Genomic DNA, 25,332 nt, shown 5'->3' with positions numbered 1-25,332 from the left:
CTCCAGCTGTTGGCATACACTTAGTGAACAAAATGAGGCAGGCACATTTATTTAACTAGTGTAACATTTTTCATCATGTGCATAGCTCGGTCACCAAGATTAGATGGAAGCATGAATTGTGCTCTTAATCATAGTAAGTGAAGTGAAAACAATGGAAATGACAAAATGATGAGGGGCCTGTGATTCTTCAATTTTGCATACATTAATTTGTGCAAAGCTTAAAAACCACAAAGGGGGATTTTCTGAAAGAGGTCATTGCAAACTACCTCAGCAATAGCAGCATACTTGGAATCAAAGCATTATAAATGAAGGAGATTTTGGAGGTCATGGAATATAGACCTCAGCCATATCCTTACTACAGGATTCCTGACAAGATTTCAAACCTCTTCAGAGACAGACATTTGACTGCTTCACGAAGCAGTCTATTCTCTTTCCTGAGAGTTGAATTTGTCATAAAATCCTCCCTCTAATTTCCATATTGTTCTTACTTTCCCCTTTAAAGTCAAACACAATAAGCTAATCCTTCTTCTACCTGATTGGCCTTCAGAGAACTGAAGGCAGTCACCACATTCTCACTAGTGTCTCTTCTTCATGCTCACATCTCATTCATTGAGAAAAACAGTAAGATAGAATGAAATTGAAAACTGTTCTTGCCTTCATCATGAACAAAGACAAGAAAACTATTGAAAAGGTCACAAAAAGAAATTTACAGGATAACTTTATTATATATTTAAAAGGAATAGCAAATTATACATAATAGATTTGCAGTTTCATTTGCAATCATTTCTTTTATTATACTATGTTATGGAAATGTCTTTTCACTATATTGAATTGCTTTCTATCTTGGGGAGGAAAGAGGGAGAAAAATTTGGAGCGCAAGGTTTTGCAAAGGTGAATGTTGAAAACTATCTTTGCATGTATTTGGAAAAATAAAATATTATTTAAAAAAAGAGAAATGCTTGTTTTATTACATAAATCAAAAATAAATATTTTAACACCTAGTAGGTCATTTATTTTTGGAAGAAAAAAAAACTTTATAGTGTAAATATCATGTTATTAGTCAAAATGTTATAATTTACATTGGAACCTCTTTATTCATTTCTAAAAGAAACAACAAGGGAAGATAGACATGACTATGTTCTCTGTTTCAACTAGTCTAGAAAACTATTTGGAATTCTTTCTCATATAAGAGATGGTGGATAGGCAATTCATGGAATAAGCTGAGATCTGACACTGATATAAAAAGCAAGAGGTATAATTAAAATATATTGATAAAAAGCACATCTCCTTTAAAGAACAAAAGTACTTTAAGGGATCAGGGAGGAAAGACAACTCCTCAATGAAAAATTTAAATTTTCTCTAATTTCTCTTCTCTTCCTTTCTTTCTCTCTCATCCAACTCCTCTGATTAACAGAAAAGGTGAAAGAGAATTAGAGCGAAGGGAAAAGTAAATGAAAGGTGAACTAAATAATCAAAGCCCTAAAAGATTCCATTTTATAGTGAATAGAATTCTGTATTTGCAGACAGTGACTTCCATTCAGTGCAAGTCATTTATCTTCAGTGCTCTCAGAAACTTTCTGACTTGTCTTTTAGACAAATGAGGCATTTGGTGGCACAGTGAATACAGATCAAGGGCTAGAGTGAGGAAGACTTGAGTTCAAATATAGCTATGTGATCCTGGGAAAGTCATTTAATCCTTTTTGTCTCCATTTCCTTATCTATAAAATTTTCTGGAGGAGGAAATGATAGACAATTTCAGTATCTTTACCAAGAAAACCTAAAGTGGGGTCCAAAAAGGTGGACATGACCAAATACAACTGACCTTACATATTTAACACCAAAGGCACACTTCATTTTAGTTAATCACATGGTAGGTTAATGATGGATATGTGTTTGTCCTTTTGGCAGTTTTAGAATGCTCATTTTACTAATCTAAATAAATATCTCAACGATAAGGAACACTAGACATTTCTGTGGTGAATTAATTCCAATATTCTCAACCATACACATTTTCATCAATAGAAAAAACATTTTTAATTTTTCAAAAATTGAATAAATATTGAATTTTACTGTATTGTTCTTTAAATTGTGAGCTCTTTGAGAGTCGGGACTGTTTTTTTGCCTTTGTATCTCCAATTCTTTGCATAGTACCTTGCATGTAGAAGATGCTTAATAAATGTTTATTAACTATAAGAATTTTAAAGGAGGTTGTAAAAATGAGGAAGTTTTTCAGAGAAAAGTCAATCAAGATTATAAAATTTAAATCCATTGTTACAAACAATAGACTTCTATTCATATTAAAATGTGTTTAGACTCTACTAATCCATGATAGGAACTAGATGACTTCTTTTTAAAACCCTCTCAAGTATTTATTCTTATATTTTTAGTGAAAAATGATTAAATAAACAGCTTGTCAAAGACAAACTATGATGATGAGTTTCTGCCCTGTCTCAGGACAACTTAATTAGCTTGGTAAATCTCACTTCATCTCCATCTAAGCAAGAGAAAGTACTACCAGAAAAAATAAATTTAGTAATAACTATATTCAAAACAAACTAAATCATAAGATAGTCTGATGTCTAAATGGGAAAAAGAAAGTCATTTCTAAATATTTCGTAACTGAAAGAGTTCTGAGGTCCTAAATTAGATTAATGTATGGCTCTGTGGAATTACCATACACATCTTTAAAAGCCTCTAGATTTTATTTTGAAATGGACAAAAAACTGGCTCCCTCATCCCTGGATCAAGGGGCCTCAGGCTTATAGGAAGACGTTGCTCAAACTAAGCGAAGTGTTATGTTCAGATTGGGCCCATCCCCCAGTTCATGAGACCCTAGACAATATTGCAAAACATGTCGACAGGTTCCATTATGTACTCACTCCCATCCAGACATATCCCCATTGTAAATGAGAAAATGTGTCAGTGATTTCTGAAATTTGTAACCGCAAGGCTGTACCTGGATGTGGTAAACGTGCTTAAAAGTGTATCTCGCTAAAGGTTCGGGGCTGGTCTCTTCTAGCCTGTGTAGTGGAGGTCAGTCCTGGTGGGCCAGCTATTAAAGGATGCTTTAAATTAAATAATCTGGTCTGAGCAGTCTTATCTCATGTCTTTTCCATTTCATTTGGAGGTCCCCACTGAGATAAGCCTTTGGCTCAGTCTGACGGCCAGTCCCTCTCCCTGAAAGGTGAACAAGGTTATGGATCCTAGGGGGTAGCCACCAAGAGATGTTCTTCAGCCCCAGTTTCCAGAAATCTCTTTCTGCGGATCAGGAGAGTGAGACCCAAATTTTTGAATTTGGTTCAAAATTGGCACAGAGCATCCTAAAAGCCAGTTCTGTTTTTTTTTTTTTTTTTTTTTTTGAGGGTCCCCTGCAGCTGCCTAACTATCCTGCAACCACCTGTCTGGTCTGGTGAATACTGTACCTGTAGCAAGTGGGGTAAGCTGGACGCAGCGCTAAGCCCCCTTGCCAACCTCCACAGGACGCTGTGTGATGGTCATGGATGTCTAAATCTGAACACATCTGGTCTGATCTGATTCTGAGTGCCTTTTGGGGGCATTCATCTAGTTGTATGTGTTCTGTGTGATTTGTCTGTCTGTTTTGTTAATTTAAGAGCTCTGTTAAGTTTTAAGAACCATGATTAAGAAATCTGGGAATTGGTTACTTGAAAATTTGCTTGTGATTTTAACCTTTTTAATCTATTGTACTAATTTGTAGTAAATGGAACATGGCCATTTTAAACTGACAGGAAATTTTTTTCCCTTAAAGCAGTTTTCAGAGCCTGCTAGAGTAGAGGGCTTATCTGATTGAAACTCAGAAAAAAAAAAATTTGATTAGGAGTATTAGGATGATTCTGAAATTATGGGAAATATAATTTTGCTATTGCCTTTGCATATCGATACTTTTATTACTAAAGAAAAAAAAAAAGGCAGCCTGATTTAGTTAAAGAGAAGGTTAAAGAGCAATACAATTCCAACTCTGCCTGGATAGATAAGAGAGATACTAATTGTGGTCAGACAAACACTCAGGCAAGAAAAAAAAAAAGAACTTCTGAAAGAAGAAGTTTGGTTTGATTCAGCTTAAATGTTAACATTGTAAGTTATGTTTTATGGAGTTATCTAGCCATTCACTATATTGTGAATCTTAAAAGTTTTGAAGAGAACTGGAAAGAAGAATGCAGGTGATTTTTGAAGGATTGGTTTGTAGTAACAATTAAAGGTTTGCATGATTTTAGCAAGTAAGAGAAAAGTTTTTGGCAGCAGAAAGAAGAGGTGGGGGAGAGAGAAACTGGAAGAGGATCTTTTGTCTTCAAAGATAAAGATTTGAGTCACCCTCCCCCCCCCCCCATCTTTCCCCATTTCTCCGCCCCTCCCCTCCTCCCCTTTCTGCTACTTTAGCTAGTTAAAATTGTTGGAGACTGTTTAAGTAGGTAGCATAAGAGAAGGAGAAAGTTGGGACCTGATGGATTTGTGAAGAAACTTGATATTGGGAGAAAATAAATAAACTGATGGGCTAAATCTTAAAAAGGATTCCCATGTAAGAAATTGAGTGGCGAACCTGAGGAAATTTTTTGTCCAGGAGTGCAGGAGTGGGGGAAGGGTGGCCACTTGGAATCCTCTCCTCCCCTCACCCCCCTAGGTTTGTTCCAGCTATTTTTATTTTAATCAAGTTACTGCCAGTGCAGCAAACTGATTTAAAGGGACAGGCTTACTTTTAGGTTAATTGACTGAATATTTGTTTCTTGATACATAATGGTTTTCTTGTTTGAGGAGGATGGTCATAAATGGAACCATACTTTGGTAGCATCATTTCTAAAAGTTTAAAAAATCTTTTAGATTCTCTTATTTGGTATTTGGACATTCTGTATAAGTTTTAACTGATTGTATTGGGTCATCCTGAGGTTATTCAAAGGGCCTCTGAAAATAATAGTTTTTTTCTTTGTCCTTTTGAGAATATTTCTATTATGGACAGTATGCAATTTAAGATATTTTTCCATGTATTGGGTATTTTAAAAACAAACTGATTTGTATATATAATGTGCACTTATGAAACATCTACTTGGATAATTGTTCAAGTTGTGAACTTATTGAGACAAATTTCTTACTGTTATCACTGTAGTTATGGTAAATATTTGTTTAGAATTTACCAGATATTTGATTAATGGAACCTTTTATTGGAGATAAAATTTCTTGGGCTTATAGTTAATTAGTTAATGCTTTATGGGAGTTTTAAAGCTCCACTCTCTGACAGTTAGTGGGACAATTATTGGAATAAAACTGGGTTAAAGTTATTTTATCTTGTATGTGCTGAAGGTTGAGTTTTGACTGCTTATGTTATGCTATAGTTAAGTTCTTGCAATTTTTCCTTCCATAATTGATTTCTATGGTCAGAGCAATGGTCAATAGGATTGTTAATGCAATTCAATTATGTCATACCTTACTGTTTTCAGTCTGATTATAAGTAATCATTGTATCCTAAATGCTTGGCAAATAAGTATTTGGCCTGGTCATCTGTCTGTTATTGGGTATTTGCATTTTTTTTTAAGGTTTCTAAATGGTAAGAGGACAATTAACAGTGGTCTGTGAGACCTAACTACTATTAAGACTTGAGACTACAGCTGGTGCCTGTCCTGTAAAGCAGTCATTTCTTCACATCAGAAGCTGCTGGTTCTTCACATTTTGCAGCAGTCTTGTGGACCAGCCTTTTTATCTCAGACTGTTCTAACTTTTATTTGTGGGAATTGTGTCAAATCATGGATATTTACTTGCTTCTGGGACCTTGATCAGCTTTGATCGTCAGCATGGCACACCCACCCTCTGCATGGAATGAGAGCCACTGACCATATTTACCTGGATGCAGTTTTAACTGAGAAGCTTTGTCCCCTCACACCTGATGGACTGATATGGGGGACTGTGGGAATGGTTGATGATTGACTGTTAAACCTTGACTGGGTCATCTATTACTGTGTGTTTAAGATTTGGGATGAGATTTGTTAAAACTATGTAACTGTTGCTGTTATGTTTGAGGGATTTTTAGGAAATGCTACTGTACTACACTGTTATATATAGGGATTTTGATTCACTCTTGGGATTTATATGTGGAATGTTCATTTGATAATTCCTTTCCATGAAAAAAAAAAGGGAGGATGAGATAGAACATTGGGGAAACTGGTATATTTTTCTAAAAATACCTGAAAGAATAGGAATCCCTTATTCTGTCAGAATTGCCTTGGGGGATAGAGTTGTTGGGATTATTATTATTTTTTTTTTTTAGAAACAACCAGAAATTAGACACCTGTCTTGGGACTGGCAGTCTCTCTGATCTGTTTTTTTTTTTTTTTTTTTTTCCCAGTCCTATAATCCCAGTTCAATAATTAGTACTTCAGCAATCTCAAAGGACCTCGTAGTTTGATATCTGGCATCTAAAAGTTTGGGGTTTGCCTGCCTTGGTGGTCTAACTGTGCATAATCTGTTCTGCAATCTGATCTTTCTGCAGCCCTGTCTGTTCCTCTGGGCAGAGACAGGTGGAGCTACTCCAAGCCTCACCCTTCTCTCATGGAGAAGGCTGCCCCTCTGAATGGACCTTGAGCCCTTAAGCCCTGCTGCTCTGTAAATAGAGACTGAGTTAAATGCACAAATGACTGCAGACCACCTAATTCACAGTGAACTGTTCATCTCAAACTGGATTCTCTGGCTGAGATGGTGCTCCTACTGCAGAGGACCTGATATGCTTGCAACAGGGAGCCTTTGTTCTGCTGTTAACTCTGGGGTTATCAGGGAGAGACTTGTCCTTGCATTTTTTTTCTTTTCTAGTTTTATTTTGGTTTATTTGCTTCACATAGGACTCAGTTTCCCTAATTGGTTCTGCCTCAGTTTCCCTAAATTGTTCTACCTCTGTTTTCTTAACTGTTCTGCCTCAATCCCTTAGTTGCAAAACCTCCCTCTGGTTCATTAAGAATGAGGGCCACTTGCTCTAAGGTTATAAATTGTTAATGTGAGACTCAAAATAAGGGAAAGTTCAGACTTCCTGGCTCCTATCAGTCCAGTGTCTTCTACCATGCTGTCAGAACCAGATTGCTGTTCCCGCTCTCAATATTCTGACCCTGCCCCTGCCTTGGTCTAATAGAGTCCTGTCCAGTCAATCAAACTCTCCAATTAATAGAATGTTGGGAGCTCTCTGATCTCTATCTTGCCTCAGTTTCTCCAGCCTTACATTTGCCTTCTTAGTTCTCAGGTTGATGCAGACTCTAGTCTAGAGAGTCTCATCACCCATTTAGAAAAGTCAGTGGATTCCCTAGCAGAAGTTTGCTGCAGAACCGTGGAGGGTTAGACCTGTTGTTATGAAGCAGGGAGGTTTGTGTATGGCCCTCGGGGAGGCTTGTTGTTTCTATGCAAATCGCTCAGGTGTAATTAGGGCATCTCTACCTTCCCTAAGAAAGTGGTTAGATGACCCATGAGGATGGTCTCAAGGCTTCAGTGCCTTGGTACCAATCCCTCCATAGCTGGTACCTTTGGCTCTCCACTCTCTTCTCGGGGATTGCGGGTCCTGTCCTTCTGTTCCTACTTCTTCTCCTCATAGCCCCTGTGTTATTAAGTATCTTGTCACCTATGTCCAGAACCTTATATAGGCCGTCAAGTTATTTACCCTCTGGATGATCTATTCCTCTGTAGCCTCCGATGAGTCACAGGTCTGACCATAAAAAGGGGGCAGTGAAATGGACAAAAGACTGGCCCCCTCATCCCTTGGTCAAGGGGCCTCAGGCTTATAGGCAGACGTTGCTCAAACTAAGTTAAGGGAAGTGTTATGTTCAGACTGGGCCCCATCCCCCAGTTCATGAGACCCTAGACAATATTGCAAAACATGTTGACAAGTTCCATTATGTGTTCATTCCCATCCAGACATATCCCCACTGTAAACGAGAAACTGTCAGTGATTTCCGAAATCTGTAACCACAAGGCTGTACCCGGATGTGGTAAATGAACTTAAAAGTGTATCTCGCTAAAGGTTTGGGGCTGGTCTCTTCTAGCCTGTCTAGTGGAGGTCCTGCTGGCCCGCCAGCTATTAAAGGATGCTTTAAATTAAATAATCTGGTCTGAGCTGTCTATCTCGTGTCTGTCCATTTCATCTTCATACTTTTCACCCCCCCCCATTTAAAAATTTCTGTATATAAGCTCCTAACATATAAGAGGAATGAAATCTGTATCTTTAACCTACTTCCACAAGATCACAAAGATCATGGAATTTCAGAACTGGGAGTGATGCCAGTGATCATATATGGCACAACTCATGTTCTTAAAAAAAATCCCCAATACAATATATTTGACAAGTGGGCAGGCAGCCTCCACTTTAAAGATCTTCAGTGAAACATTCCAGATATGCTGTCCATAACCACAGAGCTGGCAATGTGTCTGAGACTAGAACCCAGGTCTGCATAATTTTAAGACTAACTGGGTTTTTCTAATAAGAATTATACTAGTTCATTTTCATTTAAATTTTTTAGATTGCAGACCACTTTACCCATCTTATTTGATCCTTATGACAATTTGTTGTAGATATTATTATTCCCATTTTGGAAATGAAGAAACTGAGATTGAGAGAGAATATGACTCAGATCACACATGTAAGATTTGAAGCAAGAGTGGAACTCAGTTTTTCTTCCCAAATTCAGCATTTTCTTGTAGCTCATATGAAACAACATGGCATATAAATATAAATGTCTATTAAATATATGTGAATAGCTAGGTGGTCATTGGATAGAGTTCTAGGTCTAGCTATCTTCTCGAGTTCATATCTGGTCTCAGACATTAGCTATTTTACCCTGAAGTCATTTAACCTTGTTTACCTCAGTTTTCTCATCTGTAAAATGAGCTAGAGAAGGAAATAGTAAATCACTCCACTTTCCTTGCCAGGAAAATCCCAAATGGGATCATAAAGAGTCAGACACAATTGAAAGAAGTGAAAAACGACAACAAATATTATATATGTATGTATAGATAGATACATGCATATACATACAGATACATGCAGAGATATATATGCATATGTCAACATATATATGCACTCATTCTTTTATTCTTTTTTTTTTCTCTCCCACCTCTTGGTAAGATTGTCTTCTGATATCACTAAAACATTATTTTTGGAAAATTGATTAATTCATTCAACTCAATAGGAAAGTACTTTATTTTCTAAAAAATTACACCCATGAATATTTATGTGAATTTGTATATGCAATTCATCAATGAACCAATAAGTATTTGTAAATATCTACCATGTTCCAGGTATTATACACACTGTGACACTACTATCTCTCCCTCCCTCTGTCTCTGTCTCTGTCTCTGTTTCTGTCTCTGTCTCTCTCTCTTTCTCTCTCTTTCTCCCTCCACATACTTATATGCTCTTTAATCTTTAAAGGGATATTATTCCACTACCATCTAATTGATTCATTTATTTAACATATATCTATGACTATATTGCATATATAGAAGTAGAGAAATAGATACATGAAACAAGTGTAGATAGAAGATAGATAATAGATAAGTGGCATAGTGGATAGAGTGTTAGGCCTGGAATCAGGAAGAGTTGAGTTTAAATACATTCTCAGATACTTGTAGGTATGTGACCCTGGGCAAGGAATTTAAACTCTGCCTCAGTTTCCTTATCTGTAAAATGTATATAATAATAGCACCTCTTTTTCAGGTTTTTTAATGAAGATCAAATAATATAATAGTTCTGTAGTGCTTGCAAATAGTTGGCAGTGTATAAACATTAGTTATTGTTATTAATGTATAGATGATAAACATTGTGTACATATACACAGATATATAACATATATACTTTAAAAAATTAAAACATTTCCTCACATAATTAAAATCTTTATTCTTACAAAACTAAGATTCTTTATTCTTTGGATGGGGATAAAGATAGTTTCACACACCAGCTTGGTGTGGAATCTGGCATGAAGAACAAATAGCCTAGTATTCCTGCGGGCTGAGAAGCACATATTTTGGGGGAGGCTAATGATAGCAACTGCTTTCAAAGACATAGGATCCACTCAGTCTTCTTCTAAGTGCAAGTAACTAACTGTTTCATTACCACTTCCCTCCACCCCAGCCAATGCCAGGTTACAAATGCTTCCTCCTGAGTACTGTCCTTCTTCAACAACAGCAAAAAAAAAAAAAAAAAAAAAAAAAAAAAGTCTATGATGGCCAGCTGCCATAGAAAAGCATTAAGCACTTCCAAAGCTCATCTTTATCGCTTGCTGTTGACCCCCTCACCTTGCTCTTGCAAGCTGTCCCTGAGTTCTCCATCATTAAATTCAAAAGATTCACATCGGCTTTTATGTTTTCCTAAACCAAATCATCCCCTGTTCATCCCCCACAGCACTGTCTACTTCTTGGTTTTAAATCCAACTAATTTGCTCTTGGTTCTGCCCTTATGTCTTTTTTTCATACCACCCCTTGTGCTTGGAATAGACTTTCACTTTCCCGTCTGCCAAACTATTCTACTCTGATCTTGAAATTCATTTAACCTAGGAAACCTTAAGGGGGCAGAATCTATATCTTAACCATTCATCTTTGTATTCCCATTAGCTCAGTGCATCAGCAAAATTGGTGCTTGATAAATGTGAAAGGAAAGAAGGAAGGAAAGAAGAAGGAAGAGGTGGGAGAGAAAAAAAAGAAGAAAAGAATAAGTGAATAAGATGAGCATTGGAATACTACTTATTCCGGAGGAGTTTCCATTAAAATGAAAGCTTCCATTGGAATAAAGTTATACTTTTGGGAGATTCATATTCAAATTAAACATACCTGTAAGCATTTAATGTATGCAGAGTACCTGAGAAGCCACTAAAAGATATACAGTAATTAAAAAATGCTTTCCTGGATTTTATAATCCAGTAGTCAGGATGCAACATACACAACAATTTGTATAAAATAGAACATGAGAAATATATGAATTTACTATAAAATATTATTCAAAGTCTGTAGAAAAAATGACCCTTTTCCCCCATTAGGTTATAAGATAAAGCTTCAAGGAGAAAATGATATTTTAGCAGGGCTTTGCAGGTCAGGCAAAGACATCAACAAATGTAGATAAGAAAGGAGGAACATTATAAGTATTCAAGAAGGAAGATAGTAGCAACATTTGCATCTCTTCTATCTCTTAAAATTAAAATTTTGTCTCTTAAATGCCACCTTTTTTTCTTAATTGCACTAGTGTTCTTTATTTCCCCTTTAATGGTCATGCATATATACATTTTTTTTTTTTTTTTTTTTTTTTACTTATTATGGTAAGAGACAAGCAGAAAAGCACAGGATAAATACAAGAAATAATCTGTAGTCAAATTTTGCTGGCACATGTAGTATATGGTAGGAAGTCAAGTGAGATTAGACTGGACAAAGTAGAATAACACCATATTGTAAGGACCTTAAAAACCACCTGTCATTTTAGGAGACAAAAAGCTCCTTGTAGAAGAGAGATAGCAATTTAGAAAACAGAATAAAAATTTAATTTTTCAGCCAATATCCAAAGCTTATTCAAAAGACTTGTCCCTTTACTTCTATGACCCATCTGCCCTATTGGTGAGAAACTAAAATAAATATCACATAGAAAGGGAAATGAATTTTAATAATAAAAAATTTACTTCTGAAAGATGGATGATTGTTTATAATTTATGGATATGTCTCTATCAGGCAGATTCAACTATATTTAGAAAGGATGATTTAGTTAGTATACTTTAAAAGAGATGGACATGACTTGAAAAAGAGTTGAACAATTCATCTATTTTCAAAAAAGAATATAATGTGCTTTGGAAAATGGCTAGAATCAAAAGATAAAAATTGTATAATAATTAAGAAGGAAATACATACATTATATGATTTACTTCCAAATCTCTGACAGGATTGGGTTAGACATTTGGTGAATGTTATTTCCAATATGAACTACTTATTTATATCCATTCTGTCATTCTAAGAATGCTGAGTCACAATATCCTTTGATGCACACAGAATTCCTAACAAATTTACCTTCTTCCTCTTCCTTCAGCTCAGTATTCTATTTATGCTTTTTTGCCTGGAAAATATTCATTCATTCATTCAATGTAAATTTATTAGAAGCCTATACTGTGCAAGACAGTGGGATAAGTGCTGAGAATATGGAGGAGAAAATGAAACCATGTCTGTCCTGAGACAGCTTATTTTCTATTGATAGAAAAGAACATATGTCAGATAAGTAAATGCAAAGTATTTCAAGAATGAAGATATTAGCAGCATTATTTTCATTTCCATCTTTTAAAATCACTACTTTCTCGCAAGGATCATCATAATTCTCACCTCCTTTTCCAATTTGCCTAATTTTTAGTGTTCTTTATTTTTTCTTTTAGTGATCATATAGATACTTATCTTTTTATATATAGTAGTAGAATGTAAGTAGAAAGTAAGGACTGTTTTGGTTTTGCCTTTACATTCCCAGACCTTTGGCCATTGGACTTGAAGTAAATTGTAATAATTGTCATGAATGCAAGACTAACTAAAAGGGCTTCAAGTGAACATGATAACTGTCAGAGTATTGGAAGAGTTATCATCGATCAAAGAAGCAGTAAGCTTTTCCTGTTTTGTTTCAGAAGACAAAACTAGAAATAATGGCTGGAAAATTTAAAGAAGAAAAATTAGATTTGAAGTACTGTAAAACTTCCAAACAATTAGATATTTCCAAAAATGGAATGAGACTCTGCTCACTGGAGATCATTAAGCAAAACAAAATAATCTCTTGCATGGCATATGATAGAAGGCATCCTGTACAAATGTGTTGGATTGAATGATCTCTGAGTTCCTTTCTAATTCTGAGACATAGTGATTCTGATTTTGAAATAATGGAACCACATCCTTAAATCTCATTAAAATATTTGACCAGTGCTAAGCTTAGCCAAGGTCTGAAATTCTCATAAGATTTCTCATGAGTAATTTTATCTACATTATGTCTATCCTTTCCCAACTCATCTGCCTTTCCTGAAATAATCTTATCTGAATGTTGTATAAAAGATTGCTTATTCATATAAAATTAAAATTTCAGAATATATATTGGTTTAGCTTCCTTTATTTATATCTTCTCTCCCTCCTTTCCTTCATCTCTCTTCTTTCTTTTTCCCTCTTTCCCTCCCTCCCTCCTTCCTTCCTTCCTTTTTTCCATTTCTTTTTTTTCCTTATTCCTTCCATCCTTCCTTTTCTTTCAACCTTCCTTTCTTCCCTTGTTCCTTCCTTTCTTTTAAATATTTGTTAAATTGGATTAGATCCATTTTGGAATTCATTTTCATCAGTCTCCTGGCTTGTTCAGCCTTAATCAGCATAAATAACTTCTTTATTATTGATTTTGTTTGAATGAAAGGCATTATTAATACTTTTAATAGAAAATACAGCTGAAAGATAGCTTAGAAAATATGTATTCCAGCCTTTTGATTTAGAAATGAAGGAATTAAACTTCAAAGAAGTTTTATAATTTACCCAAGGTCATATAATGATCTAGTGACACAATCAGAATTAGAATCCAGGTTTCCTGATGCTAGGTTTCCTCTTCTCATTTTAGAACAAAATTGGGGATAAAAAGAAAGCAATCTCCTTCCCTCAGAAAGTATTCAGAATTTGCTACCATTGGTTAATTACTTTCTATCTATTCATTTTATTCACCTAATTAGTTATTCCCATGTTAGTTAATTAACCACTCCTCTCCAGGGACTACACTGAAGCAAACATTCACCCTGAATGGCTTCTATTTCAGAGGGTGGAAACTTATGCAGTGAGTTTTATGTAAATTTTATTACAAGGCCTGAAGTCAGCCTCCTGAGTAAATATTCAATCCTATTAAAGAGAAGAGATGCCAAGAAAGAAAACCTTTATGGAACCTGGCATGAAGTAGATAAACCTCATTGTTAGCTACATTTTAGCTACTGATAATTTGCATTATATAGTGTTTTATTAAATTCCTGTACCAAATTGATTGTTCAGCCTACACAATGATTTTCAGGGCAATTTTTACTCTTAGTTTATGAAATGATAGCTTAAAAAAGCCACTGAAACACTCAGGGTTCCTACTGGGGAAGGTGACAGCTGATAAACTGAAATACAGGGAAAACAACAATGTAAATGAAAAAGCAATTTTCATGAATTTTGCCCACATGAAAGCAGCTGATGGAGGTGCTACCTTGTTGTTAAAGTTACTTGCCTTGTAAACTGTAGATTTCTCCAACACTGTTCTGCCGGGTAATATGGTGCCAATATGCACTTCGAGGGAGGGAGATGGATTTGGATAACGTCATTGGTTCAGTCAGACTGGTTTGAAGCTGAAAGACAAAGCAGGAACATCAAGAAAACATCCATCCATTCACATGACCTAGCAAATGTTTTCAAACTGTCTTATATCACCTTCATGATTTATCAAGATTTTTTTTCCTTCCAAATAAATAGCTGAAAGAGAATCAGAAAATATTTTTGAATTTTTAAACATTATGCCTTTCTTCTGATACTTGAGATACTTGAATCTGCTATTGACTCAATTCAATATAATTAAGTAATTTATTTATATAAATAAGCACATTCTGCCCAGGTAATTTGGGTAAATTCACCATTTCCAAATAGCTCCACACCCATGATGTTGCATTTCCTTCTCTTCCTTTTCTTGCCCCTCTCTCTTGTCCCTCTACTTCTGAAAACAGAAATCAAACCAACTTTACTAATCCTGGAGAGATTATCAATCAGTTCTCCTATGACTTCACCTAGAATTTTTGTGACTTTCCAGATCAAAACATTACTACCTTGAGGGTATAGACTCTTACTTTGTACATTTTTATTATCAGATACTTGGGACATAACAAGGGCTTAATAATGTTTTTCTTATCTATTTCTTTATTTACTAAATACCTACTATAATGCAAGGCTCCTGAGGCAAAAGTGATTTAGTAAAGAGGACTAAATTTGTATTAAGACATAGGAAACAGGAATATCCTATAATAAAGAGATTGCAAGTTTGATTTTTAAAAAATATGCATGACTCTTTTGTAGGATTTAGAAATGGAAGAATTATTAGAAATTATTATTATTCATATTAATCTAATTAATGTTAGTCTAACCCATTAATTTACAAATGAAGTTGAGACTTGATTGATTTCTGACTTACCAAAGTGATGTAATAGGACTCTGTACCCCCTGATCTTTGTGGGGGTGGACCTGGGGATCTCAACCCCTCTGAGCCTTTGGGAGCATCCCCACCCACCTGAATCTTTAGCCTCTAGGAAAACTATCTGCTTCTCATAGGAAACTGCCACCTCCAATTGATCTGAGAATCACTTTGGTCTGGGAAACAATCACCATCCTTATTAATCTGGAAATTAGCCCCTGATCCCAAACCATAGAAGGCTAAATAAGAAAACAAGATTTTGCATCCCAAACTTCACTATCTTCCTAATCAGGAATCAGCCCACTGAGGGAAAGAGTTTCTTAGTAAAATAAACCCATTTTGTCAAAAACCTTGCTTGAAGACTGGGGCTGTGAATTCTTTCACAAAACCTGTGACACTGCTGTTATGGTATCCTCACCCCACAACAAAAGTTTACATATAAAGAAAGCAGAGCAGAAGTACAGTTATCTGCTCTTCTACTCTAAATCTTATTACAGGTTCCTATTATTTGCCAAGTACCATTCAATCTTTTTTTTTTTTTTTTTTGTAGTATAATTTTTTTTTTTAATTTAATAATTACATTATATTGACACTCGTTTCTGTTCCGATTTTTTTCCCCCTCCCTCCCTCCACCCCCTCCCCTAGATGGCAAGCAGTCCTTTATATGTTGGATATGTTGCAGTATATCCTAGATACAATATATGTTTGCAGAACCGAACAGTTCTCTTGTTGCGTAGGGAGAATTGGATTCAGAAGGTATAAATAATCCGGGAAGAAAAACAAAAATGCAGATAGTTTACATTCGTTTCCCAGTGTTCTTTCTTTGGGTGTAGCTGCTTTTGTCCGTCATTTATCAATTGAAACTCAGGTCTCTTTGTCAAAGAAATCCACTTCCATCAAAATATGTCCTCATACCATATCGTTGTCGAAGTGTATAATGATCTCCTGGTTCTGCTCATTTCACTTAGCATCAGTTCATGTAAGTCTCGCCAGTCCTCTCTGTATTCATCCTGCTGGTCATTTCTTACAGAACAATAATATTCCATAACATTCATATACCACAATTTACCCAGCCATTCTCCAATTGATGGGCATCCATTCATTTTCCAGTTTCTAGCCACTACAAACAGGGCTGCTACAAACATTTTGGCACATACAGGTCCCTTTCCCTTCTTTAGTATTTCTTTGGGATATAAGCCCAATAGAAACACTGCTGGATCAAAGGGTATGCACAATTTGATAATTTTTTGGGCATAATTCCAGATTGCTCTCCAGAATGGTTGGATTCGTTCACAACTCCACCAACAATGCATTAGTGTCCCAGTTTTCCTGCATCCCCTCCAACATTCATCATTATTTTTTCCTGTCATCTTAGCCAATCTGACAGGTGTGTAGTGGTATCTCAGAGTTGTCTTAATTTGCATTCTCTGATCAATAATGATTTGGAACACTCTTTCATATGAGTGATAATAGTTTCAATCTCATCCTCTGAAAATTGTCTGTTCATATCCTTTGACCATTTATCAATTGGAGAATGGCTTGATTTCTTATAAATTTGAGTCAGTTCTCTATTATATTTGGAAATGAGGCCTTTATCAGAGCTTTAACTGTGAAAATGTTTTCCCAGTTTGTTGCTTCCCTTCTAATCTTGTTTGCATTAGTTTTATTTGTACAAAAGCTTTTTAATTTGATGTAATCGAAATTTTCTATTCTGTGATCAGTAATGGTCTCTAGTTCATCTTTGGTCACAAATTTCTTTCTCCTCCACAAGTCTGAGAGATAAACTATTCTATGTTCCTCTAATTTATTTATAGTCTCGTTCTTTATGCCTAGGTCATAGACCCATTTTGATCTTATCTTGGTATATGGTGTTAAGTGTGGGTCCATGCCTAATTTCTGCCATACTAATTTCCAATTATCCCAGCAGTTTTTATCAAATAATGAATTCTTTTCCCAGAAGTTAGGGGCTTTGGGTTTGTCAAACACTAGATTGCTATAATTGACTATTCTGTCTTGTGAGCCTAGCCTTTTCCACTGATCCACTAATCTATTTCTTAGCCAATACCAAATGGTTTTGGTGACTGCTGCTTTATAATATAATTTTAGATCAGGTACAGCTAGGCCACCTTCATTTGATTTTTTTTTCATTAATTCCCTTGAGATTCTCGACTTTTTATTGTTCCATATGAATTTTGTTGTTATTTTTTCTAGCTCAATAAAATATTTTCTTGGAAGTCTGATTGGTATAGCACTAAATAAATAGATTAGTTTAGGGAGTATTGTCATCTTTATTATGTTCGCTCGGCCGATCCAGGAGCACTTAATATTTTTCCAATTATTTAAGTCTGACTTTATTTGTGTGGAGACTTTTTTATAATTTTGCTCATATAATTCCTGACTTTCCTTTGGTAGATAGATTCCCAAATATTTTATGGTATCAACAGTTATTCTGAATGGAATTTCTCTTTGTATCTCTTGCTGTTGGGTTTTGTTGGTGATGTATAAAAATGCTGAGGATTTATGGGGATTTATTTTGTAGCCAGCTACTTTGCTAAAATTATGAATTATTTCCAATAGCTTTTTGGTAGAATCTCTGGGGTTCTCTAGGTATACCATCATATCATCTGCAAAGAGTGATAGTTTGGTTTCCTCATTGCCTACTCTAATTCCTTTTATATCTTTCTCGACTCTTATTGCCGAGGCTAGTGTTTCTAATACGATATTAAATAATAATGGTGATAGTGGGCAACCTTGCTTCACTCCAGATCTTACTGGGAAAGGTTCCAGTTTTTCCCCATTGCATATGATGCTTACTGATGGTTTTAAATATATGCTCCTGACTATTTTAAGGAAAAGTCCATTTATTCCTATGCTCTCAAGTGTTTTTATTAGGAATGGATGTTGGATTTTATCAAATGCTTTTTCTGCATCTATTGAGATGATCATGTGGTTTTTGTTTGTTTGGTTATTGATATAGTCAATTATGCTAATAGTTTTCCTAATATTGAACCAGCCCTGCATTCCTGGTATAAATCCTACTTGGTCATAGTGTATTATCCTGGTGACAATTTTCTGTAATCTTTTTGCTAATATTTTATTTAAGATTTTAGCATCAATATTCATTAGGGAGATTGGTCTATAATTTTCTTTCTCTGTTTTCAGCCTACCTGGTTTAGGTATCAGTACCATATCTGTGTCATAAAAGGAGTTTGGTAGGACTCCTTCAATCCCTATTTTTTCAAATAGTTTATATAACATTGGAGTTAATTGTTCTTTAAATGTTTGGTAGAATTCACATGTAAATCCATCTGGTCCTGGGGATTTTTTCTTAGGGAGTTGATTGATAGTTTGTTCTATTTCTTTTTCTGAGATGGGACTGTTTAGGATATTTACTTCTTCCTCTGTTAGTTTGGGCAAGCTGTATTTTTGGAGGTATTTTTCTATTTCATTTAAGTTGTCGAATTTATTGGCATAAAGTTGGGCAAAGTAACTCCTAATTATTGCTCTAATTTCCTCTTCGTTAGTGGTGAGTTCTCCCTTTTCATTTTTAAGACTAACAATTTGATTTTCCTCTTTCCTTTTTTTAATCAGATTTACTAAGGGTTTGTCTATTTTGTTGGTTTTTTCATAGAACCAACTCTTAGTTTTATTAATCAATTCAATAGTTTTTTTACTTTCAATTTTATTGATCTCACCTTTTACTTTTAGAATTTCAAGTTTAGTGTTTGACTGGGGGTTTTTAATTTGTTCCTTTTCTAGCATTTTTAATTGCAAACCCAATTCATTGACCTTCTCTTTCTCTATTTTATACAAATAGGCCTCTAGAGATATGAAATTTCCCCTTATTACCGCTTTGGCTGCATCCCATACATTTTGGTATGATGTCTCATTATTATCGTTTTCTTGGGTGAAGTTATTAATTATGTCTATGATTTGCTGTTTCACCCAATCATTCTTTAGTATGAGATTATTTAGTTTCCAATTATTTTTTGGTCTACTTCCCCCTGCTTTTTTGTTGAATGTAATTTTCATTGCATCGTGGTCTGAAAAGGATGCATTTACTATTTCTGCCTTACTACATTTGAGTTTGAGGTTTTTATGTCCTAATATATGGTCAATTTTTGTATAGGTTCCATGAACTGCTGAAAAGAAAGTGTATTCCTTTCTGTCTCCATTACATTTTCTCCAGAGATCTATCATATCTAACTTTTCTAGTATTCTATTTACCTCTTTGACTTCTTTCTTATTTATTTTGTGGTTTGATTTATCTAATTCTGAGAGTGCAAGGTTAAGATCTCCCACTATTATAGTTTTACTGTCTATTTCTTCTTGCAGCTCTCTTAGTTTCTCTTTTAAGAATTTAGATGCTACCCCACTTGGTGCATATATGTTTAATATAGATAGTGCTTCATTATCCATGCTACCCTTTAGCAAGATATAGTGTCCTTCCTTATCTCTTTTAATTAGGTCAATTTTTGCTTTAGCTTGATCTGAGATCAGGATGGCTACCCCTGCTTTTTTGACTTCACCTGAAGCATAGTAGATTTTGCTCCAACCTTTTACCTTTAACCTGCATGTATCTCCCCGCTTCAGGTGTGTTTCCTGTAAACAACATATTGTAGGATTCTGGCTTTTAATCCATTCTGCTAACCGCTTCCTCTTTATGGGGGAGTTTACCCCATTCACGTTTATGGTTAGAATGACCAATTCTGTATTACTTGCCATCTTGTTAACCCGGTTTATGCTTTCCTCCCTTCTTTCCCCTTTCCCCCCCTTCCAAGTATTAAGCTTGTGAGCACCCCTTGCTTCTCACAGCCCTCCCTTTTTAGTGTCCCTCCCCCCGCCTTAGAGTTCCTCCCCCTATCTTACCCCTTTCCCTCCCAGTTCCCGTATTCCCTTCCGCTTAGCTTATTCCTTCCCTTTCCACTTTTCCCTTCTCACTTTTCAATGAGATGGGAGAAGTTTCACCATAGATTGAATATGTCTTAAGATTTTTCACTTAAAGCCAATTCTGAAGGCAGTAAGATACCCACTATATTCATCCCCCTCCATTCTTTCTCTCAGATATAATAGGTTTCCTATGCCTCTTCATGAGATGTACTACCCCCACTTTACCCTTTTTCTGGTACAATGTCCTTTCCACATCAATTTCTAGAACAAGGTATACATGTATTCTTTATACATCTATATAGTCAAAATATAGTTCCCAAGATTAATCTTTACCTTTTTAGATTTCTCTTGAGTTCTATATTTGTAGATCAAACTTTTTGTTAAGTTCTGGTTTTTTCATCAGAAATAGATGAAATTCGCTTACTTCGTTGAATGACCATCTTCTTCCCTGGAAAAGATGCTCATTCTCGCTGGGTAAGTTATTTTTGGTTGCATACCAAGTTCCTTAGCCTTTCGGAATATCATATTCCAGGCCTTCGATCTTTTAATGTGGATGCTGCCAGATCCTGGGTGATCCTTATTGTGGCTCCTTGATACTTGAATTGGTTTTTCTAGCCGCTTGCAATATTTTTTCTTTCATCTGAGGGTTCTGGCATTTGGCCACTATATTCCTTGGTGTTTTGATTTTAGGATCCCTTTCAGTGGGTGATCGATGAATCCTTTCAATGTTTATTTTTTCCTCTGTTCCTATGACTTCTGGGCAGTTCTCTTTGATAATTTCCTGGAAGACAGTGTCCAGGCTCTTTTTTTCATCATGTTTTTCTGGGAGTCCAATGATTCTCAGATTGTCTCTCCTGGATCTGTTTTCCAGGTCTGTTGTCTTCCCCAGAAGGTATTTCACATTTTTCTCCATTGTTTGATTTTTTTGATTTGCTTGACTGATTCTTCTTGTCTCCTCGAGTCATTCAATTCCACTTGTTCAATTCTGATTTTCAGTGAAGTATTCTCTTCACTCACTTTTTTAAAATCTTTCTCTAATTGTCCATTGAGTTCTTTTGTTCTGTGGAATTTTTTTCCATTTCGCCAATTTTGTTTTTTAGAGAGCTGTTTTCTGTTTCCAGTTCACTAATCCTATTTTTCAAGGATTTTACTTCTTTATCCACTCTCTCTTTAACTTTCTCCAGGCTCTTTTGCCAAGCCTCCCTCTCCTTTTGCCAAGCCTCACTCTGCTTTCCCCATTTTTCTTCTAGCTCCCTTGTGAGAGCCTTTTTAATCACTTCTATGAGGTTCATCTGTGCTGAGGAACAGACAATCTCCTCCTTTGGGGAATCACCTGGGGACTGCCTGTTTTTAGTCTCCTCAGGATTTAGAGTCTGCTCTCTATCTGTGTAGAAGCTGTCAAGGGTTAAAGTCCTCTTCAGCTTCTTGCTCATTCTGTCTATTAATCAGAGACAAACTACCAAAGAAAAACAGAAAAAACTGGAGTCTTTCTTTGGGGGGGGGGGCTGGGTGTGTTATCGAGCTTCCTCTACAGACTGCAGGGGGCAGCAGTGAGGCACTAGCAGGACTGTGCTGCGCCTGCGCTCTGAGATCCCAGAGCGTGCTGAGTCACTGGGGGGGGGGAAGGGGGGGGGCGGCCAGGTCCTGAGAGACTCCAGCTGTTTGGGGTTGTATTCTTCAGCCCTGGTGTTTTTAGCTTCTCTGCTGGGCTGTTGACTTGCTGCCGGAGGAAAGTATCCAAACCTGTAGCGAAGCTCTCCCCGCAGAAACGGCTACGATCACTCCCCACCCCCTCTCAGCTCTGCTCCCGTGCTCTCACTGCTGCTGCCCGCCGCCTGCGCCCGATCTAAAACCGCCCCAGCCCTCCAGTAAAGACAGACCTTTCTTGGCGGATCTCAAGGATGGCTTCTCTTTGTATCTATTTGTGGGTTTTTTTTCAGTCAAGCATTGATTCAGAGGCTTGTAATGAAGTGGATAGTGAGAGAAAGCGTGGAGCTTATGCAACTGTGAGCCTCCTCTCCGCCATCTTAACCGCACCATTCAATCTTTTTAGTCTTATGCCCCACAATTTACTAAACACTTCAGTCTTATTCATATATTTCCTGGCATGACATTTCTGATAGAATCAAGCCTGATTCTCCCCTTATTTCAGCTTATCATTTCTGTAGCATCTCTCTAACCTCTGGAATCTTTTATAACCTGTTTCCCATTTTTGGACTAGACTCCAGCCACATCTTTGCTTATTGAAATCTTTCTTTCTCTTCAGTTCCACACTCTTAAATCTGCCACTCTTACTCTATTCAACAGGGAGAAGCCTTTTCTTATTTTATTCTATGGCTGGACACTCAAAAACCCAGGAAGATTTGAATAGTCGGAGCTCCAGGCTAGATCAGTATTCTCTCAGGGGCACTTGGTATGCAAATATTTGCATTCTCTGACAAAAAGGCTCCCTTATTCAGGAGCATTTTGTCATCTTTCCATCTTTAGAAATGTCTAGAGAAGGATGAGGAGCTATAAAATCGGGGAAACTAATGCTTTGACATCAAGGTCTCCTATCTGACCTGTCTCTCTGGGTGTGTCACACCCTTAATCTTGCCACCCTATCCCCTGACTCCACCCAACAAGGAGAAATTAGTTTTCCTGAAAATGGGGGAGGGAGGGGAAGACCTGTCATTCAGACTCTAGGCTACTTAACACTTTTACTAAGGATGAGAACTTTTTGCTCCTAGCATTTTCTCTTCTACTTTAAGTGATGTCATCCAAACTGGGTCATTTCTAAGGCAAGCTGATCTCTATTCAAATTCAGGCTGAAAAAGCCTTCAAAGCAAGTTCGCTTGGGAGATCTTGGTTTTATCAATTCATACTGCCCCTCTTCCCTCTCCCCCCTTCCAAGATCTGTTCATATAATAGGTTTCTGTTTGCTCACTTCTTTGCAGAATGTCTGAAGCAGGACTATGCCTTGTCTCTTGGTATAGTTGCCAAGGTCCTGAGCCCTGAGAAGACATTCTTTTCTCAGTGCCAGCCTCCATTTGCCTAATAGGACTTTGCCACTAAAGAAGTCAGTCTCTCAGCAAACTGACTTCTCATCCAACAATAAACTTTCATTTTTGCCACTTAAAACTCTTCGGGTTTGTAAATTCTTTCATGAAGAACCTGATTCTCCGACCAAAAGGGGATTTCCACAATTCTCTGCACTGCCACTAACCTCATCATCCTCATCATCTCCCTTTAACTTTCATTGATTCTCCCACATAAATTCCCCTTTTTCAAATCTTTTAGAATCACAGGAACTCAGAGATAAAAGGGGCCTCTAATCTAAATTCTTAAACAAGAAATCTTTTTCTAATATATTTGACAAATGATCATTCAGTCTTTGTTTGAAATACTCTATTGAGGAGAAAGCTACTATCTATCCCTCAAAGCAGTTGTTGCTATTCAGTCATTTCAGTCATGTCCACCTCTTTATGATCACATTTGGAATTTTCTTGGCAAAGATACTACAGTGGTTTGCCATTTCCTTCTCCAACTTATTTTACAGGTGAGGTAATTAAGATAAAACAGGATTTAATGACTTGCCCAGTGCCACACAGATAGTGAATATCTGAAGCCAGATTTGAATTCAAGAAGATGAATTTTTTTGACTATAGGCCTAGTATCCTCTCTACTATATCACCCATTGAGAGAAATCTATTATCACTCTCCCAAGGTAATGCATTTCATTACATTTACATTTATAATTATATATTTATATATTCAAAACACAAATATTAATTTTATCTCTGATGTATACTTGCTATGTGACCCTTAACCTCTCACTATATTAGCCAGTTTTCTAAGATTAAAAGTTGTAGAGAAGTCCCACCACATACTTACAGAAGAAATTATCAAACTTGGAACTTCCATAAATCAACAAAATTTTAAGTCTAGTGTCTATTGCTTTAAAGATAGTAATCATAATTGTTCAGTATACATATTATTATAATATAATTTTAACTTATAAGAACAGACAAAAATCAGTGTTGTGTGGGATAGGTGCAAGACCCTCTTTCCCAAATTAACTAATAAGAGACATCTTCAGGTACAAAGAGAAAGCATTTATTTAGTCCCTGTAGGGAGAGGCCCAGACATACACCTGGGAACCATCTCAGCTCCCACCGTGTGCTCTGGAACTAGCTTCCAGCTTATCAGGACTTAAAAAGCAAAAGACCAAGTCTTTTCATTGGATAGACTAAAATGATGTAACTATGCTTGACCAAAAGTCACCAATGTTGTCTACTTCTCACAGGTCATCTAACTTCCCGAGGTTCTGACTTTAAGAGACCATGGGATTTCCTGTAACCCAGGGTTTAAGACCTGATCTTCCCACTCTGGGAATAGGGATCATGTGACGTAGTCTCAAACTGAGAAAACTTCGTCCAATCAGTCCCATTTAATGGACATACTTGAAACAAAGTAAATATTTTTTTTTTCAGAACAGATGTTAGGATCATAGATATAGAGCTGGAAGAAAATTTAGGAGTCTTCTACTCATTTCTTTCATTTTATAGAAGAGGAAAATGAAGTCCCCAGAAATGAAATGACTTGCCCAAAGTTCTAATTAAATAGCAATCAATTAAGTAGCCAGCAAATATTTATTAAGCTCCCACTTAATAATAGATATTGTGTTAGGTATTGGAAAAAACAATTTTAGTGAAAATAAGTATCTCAAGACACTTACAAGTGAATATACTTGTATATTCGAAAATGCAGTTACACATATGATTATATGTGTATATATAACACATATATAAGTATTTTCATTTCTCATCTGATTATTTCTCACCTATAATTAGCAGAGAAATGTTCTATTTATAATTATATTGTATATTTATCATGTCCCTTCTAAAGAAAGGGATTTTATATGTATATGAAAACAATGATTCTAGCTAAATTCATTTCTTTATGATGAATTTTAGAAAGGTTTTATTGAATCCAGGTCCTTTAATTCCATATCCATCCTTTGTATCCATATTTATTGCAATAGAAGCAATAATGAGCATAGTCCCTTCTTTCTGGATTTTAATTTTTATCAAAATCTATATGCTTGCAAACATCAAAATTATGTATTCACTTAATTCTAAATAACCAAAATATAATTATATAGCTAAAATATTCACCTCTCCTCTCTGAAAATTTTTAAGCCAAAATTTATTTATTTGAACTTTAGCTATTATTTGGTGTGCTCCAAATAATATGTTTTCAACTCACAAATTTAAAAATTTTATGTCATATCCTTTGGC

General features: G+C 36.0%; 1 protein-coding gene across 1 annotated transcript in view; it reads right to left on the bottom strand.

The window, feature by feature from the left end:
* Positions 1–25,332, bottom strand: part of DOK6 (docking protein 6) — a 725,210-nt gene that overhangs the window by 107,187 nt on the left and 592,691 nt on the right. Inside the window, exon 7 of the mRNA XM_051970535.1 lies at positions 14,213–14,330. Within this exon, the coding sequence (XP_051826495.1) occupies positions 14,213–14,330 (118 nt within the window). The remainder of the gene's footprint in view (positions 1–14,212; positions 14,331–25,332) is intronic.

Source organism: Antechinus flavipes, chromosome 1 (genome assembly GCF_016432865.1).
Source record: "Antechinus flavipes isolate AdamAnt ecotype Samford, QLD, Australia chromosome 1, AdamAnt_v2, whole genome shotgun sequence".
In the NCBI taxonomy this organism is placed as follows: Eukaryota; Metazoa; Chordata; class Mammalia; order Dasyuromorphia; family Dasyuridae; genus Antechinus; species Antechinus flavipes.
The sequence above is the reverse complement of the archived record's forward strand: the minus strand, read 5'-3'. Positions and strand labels throughout refer to the sequence as shown.